Genomic DNA, 8,313 nt, shown 5'->3' on the forward strand with positions numbered 1-8,313 from the left:
TTAATCTTCAATTAAAACCCGATTAATCCTCAAAGACCCTATCCGCCTGGTTACGCCTAACATTTTTTACAACCTTACTCCTCCCCCCACTTACCCCATTTGCAGAGCCAAAGAGAATCTCTTCTCTTATTTCAGCTTTGGACATTAAAAAGATAAGAGGTTCGAAGTACCTTTCACTTTGACAGATCTCCATGGTATTCCCATCCCTATAAAATCTCCACTTCGCATGAGGTTAATTGAGTCCAGCTAGTAGCTATACAGTATACGCAATTACTCCTCCATCTCTTCTCCCTCTAATTACTAATTCCTACTAGTAATTTAGTGGGAATATTATGTGACTAATTTAATCATTACTTATTCTGATACAAAACGTTTTTCATTAATAAGGATAACATAGATTTCAAACTCAAATTACAAGAAATGAAAATCACATCTCAAAATTACAAAAACTTGTACTATTATTTGACTGTCCCTCTGCAAAGAGATGGGCACAACCAGCTAGCAATAATAATATAGTAATATTTACAGCCATGATTAACTTCAATTGGACCATTAGAAGAAAAATCAAATCTCGCCATACATTATTCAGGAGGCCATCCATATTTTTGCTGACCACAACCAATTCAAATTCAATTGCTAGAAAGGGAAATCAAATCAAGATGAAAGTGACATCATTATACAATACAACCACCAAACACAGCATGTGAATAAAGCACCAATTTGTCTCTCTGACATACATTCATCCATCCATCTATCAACATCTACCAAAGCATTGCCCTTCAACTAGTGGCCAAACACTGTGAAGCTCCAATTCTAGGTTGATATGAAGCATCAATCTAGGATAAATTTAAAAAAAAAATAGCTAGAATGTCAATCTAAGAATTGTCTACAAAGGTTCATTCATTACAACATCAAACTGTATATGCCAACTTTTTTTATATTTCTTATTCTTACAATGAGAACATGTCAGAATTGACTAACTAATAGAGATGTATGTCAAAATGTTTTTGTTGGGTATTACCAATGGTGTTTGCATTTTTCTGCCATCTGCTGAAGCTCTCTGTAAACCAACAAAAAAAATCAGAAGGAAAACCAGAATGTGCTGGACAGGTCTCAACAAGTAGCTACTCCTCACATAGAGCTTTTAACTGCTGCAGCTTCAAAACAAAAGGCACAAATGCTTTGAGGACTTGTCTTGGGCTAATTTATAACATCTCAAAATTCAACATGCAAGAAGTCACCTTCCCTCAAAATCTGGAAGCAGAACAGAAAAATCAAGAGTAAAGATACAAGGTTGTGTATTGTTGATTGGACCACCATTACGGTTTTATGTCTTGTCATAATCCAACACATCAACAGATCAATCCCTCACATATGACTAAATATTGAACTAGGAGTTCGAAAATATAAGAAAAATAAAGAACCATAGGGAACAAATGAAAGAGAATGAGGAAGAAGAGTGTGAATTTCCAAAAATGCAATTTTACTCCAAGAAGATAATACTTCACCCAGGGCTCCGACCGAATATTTTCATTCTAGGAAAACAAGCATACAGTAATATCATTTCATTCTAGGAAAACAAGCATACAGTAATATCATTCCCCAATTTAGACCACGGTACTCAAAATTCTCTTGTTCTGAACAAGAACTGCATAAACCTTCTAAATTCCAGCTAGATTTGACCTACAACTCATGAATTTATTCATGTTTCCCACTTTAACCCATGACCTTCACTTTGTCACATAAAAATACTCAAACTTGACCTTATAGTTGCAACAAAAATGTTTCTTCTGTCTTTATCTCATTACAATGGTCACATGAGAATAGTTTGACTATTAATTTCACCTGCATTTGCACCTCATTCAAGGCAAATAAGCTATTTACCTTTCTCATTCACAGTGAAATGTCATTTTTAATTGTCTTACTACGTTACCTCTTCAGTAACGTTTCTGTGTTTCATATTTGTGCCCGTGTCCGTCTCTTGTCCGTTTTCATTTGAAGGCTATTTTATGAAGGTTATGTTTTATAAATAACGTTTCCCAATGTCCGTTTCCGTGCACCATAGGTCTTACCTATATATATATACCTTTTTCATATTTAGTCAGAATGGTAAAGAATAAATTTGACTTGGTAGTTCTCGATGCAAATCAAATTAACCGTCAAATCATTGATAAGTCATCATTTTAACGAGATAATTAAAGAAAGTAGTTTTATTCATTCTGATAAGTTCTCGGCCTTTTAACGAAGTAAAGAAAATTAGAGGTACACCAATGGATGACCTAAGTTGATCCAAATATAATTATCTCTCAGTTCTAGTATTATATCAGATATGGTCCAATTTTGTCCCTAATGTTTGGCTCAATAGCCAACTAAAACCCATATGTATTGTTTTCGTTAATTAACCCCTGATTCTATCAAATTTAGTCCAATCAAGCTTTCTTTAAACAGATTGTTAATTTTGACAACCTTAATGTTATTTGGACATATTTCAAAGGATAACCTAGCAAATCAATGACAATACAGCACAATTTTCATGACAAGTAGCAGTTCCGTTAATAAGCCCTCCACCCTATTTTCATTTACCGAGTTGCTGTGCTATGTTCATCTTCCTGCGCTCCTTGTATCAAAGTCCTTCCTCCTTACTAATAATTCCATTTCTGATTAACCTTTGATGATTCTTTTGTTTGCATGCTGAACAATGACCCAGCACAGCACCAGTAGTTTAAGTTGATTACTTGATCTTTTGTGTTGGCTTTGCTTTAAAGATTCAAAGAACGAACCTAGGTTCATTGATGAGTTTTAAATATGTAAAAAGGCAAAGATTAACTGAATCTTGGATTCGATTGGATTGGAATTTCTTCTGTTATTGGTCGATGAATACTTGTGTACTCCTGTAGTTTGATTGGGTCACTATATTTTGTTGATATGATGATTTAGAAGATTAGAGAAGCTGTTCTACTTCTTGTTAAGGGTTTTAGAGAAGTATATGGAAAATTAATTGCTTGCCCGAGAAAATCTGACAAGATAGATATTGAATCCTGATGAATATTAATTACATCTAGTGCTTTATTCAGAATCTATTCATAGTGTTCTCGGATGAATAAAAATTCTTGATCTCAATTGCTTAGCAATTCTATCTGTCTGTCTCTTTTCTTTTTGTTTCAAATCTGTTTTTTTTTTCCCTGAGAAACTTTGAAGGTATTTGGGATATGCCAAGATGTTTGCCACTTGTCTCAAATTTGCCAGGTCATCTAGTGAAAGTGGTCCCACAAGCAGAAAATTGGTCAAAGTTAACAATCTGTTGAAAGAGTTTAGTGGGGCTAAATTTACAAAGATCAGGGATTAATTAACCAAACAAAATGAAAGTTTGGGGGTGTAAACTATTGAGACGCAAATTAGGGGCTAAAATGGACTATATCCCTATATTAGATGCACGTTTTCATAGTCATAACATTTTCAGAAGCAAAGGAACTACCTTTGTCATCATCGTAAGACTCATTCTCCTTCTCTGGGACATTCTTCTCGAGGAACTGCTGAATTGTACTCCAATAATGGTCACCACCAGCTAGCCAGGTGTCCATGTGCATACCAGTAGGAAATTCCACAAAGATGCATTCCTTGTTATGAGCAGCTGCCTTAGCATACAGCATTTGCATATGAGATGAAGGCACCATTTCATCTTGCAATCCAGAGAGGAAAAGGATAGGCTGCTTAACCTGCAATAAATCAATGTTACTGAGGTGCGCACTGAAAGGGTCTAACAATGGCGACAAAAATGCATCACTAAAAAAGAGTTATCTTTGCTAGCTTCAGAAATCCATAGAACACAACACCAAAATGCCATGTGGTAATAATACACATGATATAAACTTGATGGGACACCACAGAGACGCATGGAGTGTCATCAACTATATGTCCTTATTTATATTCTCAACCAGTAGAGCAAAAAACCTCGAGAGTGTATTGTGAAACATAAATCACATGGCTGACAATGATTTTACATTTACTCATCTAAATGCAAAAGTGCAACATATTTTGAATGGTTGACAATGCATAACATGAGCTTAAAGGCTCACCTGGCCTATGACATCAATGGTGCTCCATGGAGAACGTACAACAAAATTAAGAATTTTGGGACCTTTTGAATGAGTACGTCCAATAAACCACTTTAAGAAGGGCAGTAGGACACCAGCCATGTCTAGAATAGATGTAAAAGTATTTTCCAGTATCAGGCCAGCAACCTGCAAGGCATTGACAAGCTAGATGACATACAAAACAGCCAGTACAATCTTATAAAACTTGAAGCAAATCCTTAAAAAAAAAAAAAAAAGAAACAGTGATCCCCAAATGAAATAATAATTTTACTGAACAGAAAGGAAGCTTTGCAGCCGTTTGAAGAAATTTTCTGGCATAAGAATTTAATCCACATCAGTTCTATTACCATTTTGCTGCAGAAACAGTCATTCTAATTTGCTTACTTTCTTGTCCATACAATAAAAAATGCATAATACAATATATAATCATAATTAGCATATCCCCAACTGATGTACGAAAACAAAAATACCACCGAAGACTACAACAAAAAAAATTGCCCTAGTTATATCATTAAAATTAGCTTGATGAGTCAAGAGCCAATTATTATTTCCCAAAATAGTCATAGTATCACACATGCATGTTTGCACAGCAAAATACTGTCACCAACATAGAACTATGATCAACAAAATCACTGTAAACTATTATTAGCAATCTCCATATCTTTTTCTTAATTTACCCGCTAAGCGAAAAATTCATGTTTTGATTTTCCCACAATTTAAACCATATGCCTTCTCCTATTCCTTCTTGTAACAAATTCAACAAAAATGATGGATGTTACTATTCTGTCAGGTACCTGGTTTCTTTCATCAACTATAAAATTGCCTACATGCAGCAGCACACTAAATTGTTTCTCTTATCACATGTAATACTATCCTATCCCAAAATCCTAACAAGCATATCCAAATAACTATTGGTACCACGTAACGGAAAGGTACTATTATGGTTATCTGCATTCCATAGAATTGGTATACATTCAAAGTTTGTACAACACACAGCAAGCTGGACAAGTTCACATTCCATTTGATCTTTTCTATCAATAAACTGATACATATGCAAGACAAATCAAACATGACTATTTTTCTTGGCTCACAGTTGTAAATACTTTCTGACCAAAATTCCATTTGTCAAAAACAAATCTAAAATGAAAAGAACTCAACAACATAATCTAAAGAGTCCAACTTACACAGCACCTTAAATTATAAAGTAGATAATTGGTTTGTATAATTGATTTATCAAGTCAAAAGGTAACCAGCCGTCAGTATATTTGTGCTTCTTTTTCTTTCACATAGTCATAAGACATATAGCATATCCACCATAAAGCAACTGGAAAAAGGAACTATCAAAGGAAAAAAAAATAAGAGGCACAAGCATAAGTTTTACAACTATTGTGAGGAAAGCGAACAGTTAAGCTAATCCCAAACTTATGCCACAGAGATATGAAATAGTTGTGAAGGATAAAAAAAATAAGGCATTGCTTGCAATAAAAACAAATGTAACAATAACAAATTGAAAATAAAACCTTTTCAGGGTTGTTCTTGGTCAACAAAGCCCCAACAGCACCTCCAAGTGACCTCCCAAACACAACTATTCTAGATGTGTCGATGTCAGTCCTCTGATGAAGATGATCCAGTGCAGCCTGCCGCAGAGAGAATGCGTACCAATTTAGACCATACCTAAATTCCAAACAGCAGATGTTTGAAAGAATACAGAGATAATAGAAATGCACACCTGAGCATCCATTGCAATTCCATGTTGGGAAGGGTACCCATCACTTGCTCCGTAGCTGTTTAGATCACAAAAAGAAGCAAGCATACATTTCAATCAGCCATATGAACGGCACAGAAGCATGAATTCATATAAACAGTATATAAAACACGGAAAAAATTTAGAAAACAAAAACAAACGTCGATGCATAATAGCAAATGCATACCCTCTATATGAAAGCATGAACACGTTGCATTGTAACCTCTGTATCATTATTCGAACCATCTCAAGACGATGAGCAATATCTGCAAGTTACTAGTCAAGGACACCATAAAAGAGTTTGAACCAGTAGATAAAATTAATATAACTATTCAAACACTGGATTTTCATAATAACATCACCACATACTACTAATGATGAAAGGATACTTCCAGCATTCTCCTGGAAAAACAAGATGGTAGGGCCTGCAATATCAACAAAAATACAGTCTAAGCACTAGAATAAAATAAAACACTAAAGAAACAGGAATCACAGAAAATAAGAAGAAAATTTTCTGAAGAAAATTAGTAACAAGGCACTAGTCAGGTATTCTTAAATCATCAATTTCCATCATACAAGTTTGCTTCCCTCAAACAGTTGAGGTTCAGAAACATGAGGGGTTAAAGTGCAATCTAACGTTTAAAATTGTGCAATTTTACCCCTAATTTTGGAAGCCAAGAGCAATTTCACCCCTAACGTTGATAAATTGGGTCAATTTGAGAAATAATTCATTAAAATGTTTTCTCGGTCATGAATCTTGTCATCTAGACTTCAATTTTATCAGTAACAAATCACAAACATATATTGAGATGTGAAAAAAAATATACGTCTTTTGTACGAATTAGACAAAAAATTCACCGAATTTATAAATATTAATCTCCAATTCTATTATTAAATTATAAAAAACATGAAATCCTTTTTTAGAACAAATTGATATGCAATTGGTGCAAAATAAGGAACAAAAATATTTGTGTTTTATAATAGTGTCTGAAATTGACCCAAACTATGAACGTTAGGGGTAAAATTACTCTTGGCTGTACAATTGCACCATTTTAGACTTTAGGGGTAAAATTGCTCCTCGGGTATTTTTACACCTTAACAGGAAACATGAGTCTATACGTGCACACAAATGCATGCAGTTGAAGTTAAAACAAAAAGAGTACACATAGGCATGTGGTTCCTATAAACCATGACTAAAATTCAACAAAAGAAACTGTCTGGGATCACGTCAGGTAATCTAATTCTAATTCGATCTACTGTGACAAGCTTTTTGTAAAAAAAAAAAAGAAAAAGAAGGAAGATAGTGCTACAGTTTCTGCATTTGATTCCTTAGTCATTACCGTAGCTCCTAACTTGAAATTCATGATCCAGGACGACATCATAATCAAATTAAGCTAGATTTGCACATAGAAACCAAAAAGAACTATACAATTCCCGTAGAAGAATTCAAAATTTGCAGTAATTGAAGCCTAGAAGATTCAAATTTCACTCCGAACATCAATAACATGACAACCGAAAAGTACCTGCTTAAGCAAACCCTAACTTAGTGAAGTAAACACAATTGCAAAAAAAAAAAAAAAAAATCGATCAAGAGATTATCAATTAAACAAATAAGAAAAGTTCTTACCTCGGCATTCAGGGAAGAGCTTGATGAACCAAGCATGGAGGCGGACACCATCAGAGGATCTGAGCCAAACGTCCTCATAAATTAGACGGAGTCGAGCGGGAGTAATCGAGTAGGACTTGGTGAGACCAGGCAAGACGGGGACATAGACTAACTTCTCTTGGAAAGCGACGAGCAGTGCCATCCCCGCCACCACCAAGCCGCCCACTCCGTAGAGCAAGGCGTTGACGTACGACACCATATTAGTGAATTGCCGTTTTGATCTTTTTTCTGGCAATGGTGATTGATATAATTCTGATTTGATGCTTGGAGATTTAGCTGCTGGCTTGGTTGCCTGTGGTTGTGAGCTGCGAGTGAAGCTGCATCTGCATCTGCTCCGACTCCGCCTGTTTTTCTTTTATTTTCTCAGGTAATAATTATTTACTAATAATTTAAATAACTTTATGTGAATTTTATGTTTGGGAAAAGAAAACGGTAGGAAAAATAATAAGGGTAATTAATTTTTTAGTCCCTATAATTTAAACACACATGGTAAGGTCCCTAACCTTTCTCTCAATGAACTGTTTAGTCCTTCCGTCTGTTTGTTTGATTTTTTACTGTTTATGACTTCAAAAATGACTAAATTATCCTTTACTATTTACCTTCAAACTTTAAAAAGGAAATCCAATTTAAAAGAAGAAGCTATTTGTATGGAAAATAAGAAAAAGAAAAGACCCAACACTTACGAATTTGAACGATTAAGAAGAAAATTAAGAAGAAGAACACTCAAAGTTGATTTCAAATGCATTAGAGTTTAACGGAAAGGAAAAGAAGAACGCAAATTCAAATTGACTAACAAAATCTTCATGAGA

At 34.6% G+C, this 8,313-nt stretch overlaps 1 protein-coding gene across 4 annotated transcripts; it reads right to left on the reverse strand.

Moving 5' to 3' along the window:
• Positions 1–558: 558 nt before the first annotated feature.
• LOC136202519 (alpha/beta hydrolase domain-containing protein WAV2) lies at positions 559–7,871 on the reverse strand. 4 transcript variants are annotated; one of them, XR_010674473.1, is made up of 9 exons: positions 7,466–7,871; positions 6,228–6,263; positions 6,026–6,104; positions 5,824–5,878; positions 5,615–5,731; positions 4,077–4,241; positions 3,476–3,716; positions 1,022–1,157; positions 559–836 (listed from the first exon to the last, which is right to left on the reverse strand). XR_010674473.1 is itself a non-coding variant. In XM_065993192.1 (8 exons), the coding sequence occupies exons 1-8, from the start codon at positions 7,701–7,703 to the stop codon at positions 1,132–1,134; spliced, it is 957 nt and encodes a 318-aa protein (XP_065849264.1). In that variant the 5' UTR covers positions 7,704–7,871; the 3' UTR covers positions 559–1,131. The 4 variants fall into 4 exon arrangements, 3 of the variants coding, with proteins under 3 accessions (XP_065849264.1, XP_065849265.1, XP_065849266.1); XM_065993192.1 differs by having other exon boundaries at positions 559–1,157; XM_065993193.1 differs by having other exon boundaries at positions 559–1,151; positions 7,466–7,870.
• Between the last annotated feature and the right edge of the window lie 442 nt (positions 7,872–8,313).

This window comes from Euphorbia lathyris, chromosome 8, assembly GCF_963576675.1.
Source record: "Euphorbia lathyris chromosome 8, ddEupLath1.1, whole genome shotgun sequence".
Taxonomy (NCBI): domain Eukaryota; kingdom Viridiplantae; phylum Streptophyta; class Magnoliopsida; order Malpighiales; family Euphorbiaceae; genus Euphorbia; species Euphorbia lathyris.

Coding starts and splice junctions, on each gene's coding strand:
- LOC136202519 (XM_065993192.1), bottom strand. CDS start 7,703: ATGGTGTCGTACGTCAACGCCTTGCTCTACGGAGTGGGCGGCTTGGTG. Junction 6,264..7,465: donor GCTCTTCCCTGAATGCCGAG/GTAAGAACTTTT, acceptor TTGATATTGCAG/GCCCTACCATCTTGTTTTTC. Junction 5,879..6,025: donor TTCATGCTTTCATATAGAGG/GTATGCATTTGC, acceptor TGATCTAAACAG/CTACGGAGCAAGTGATGGGT.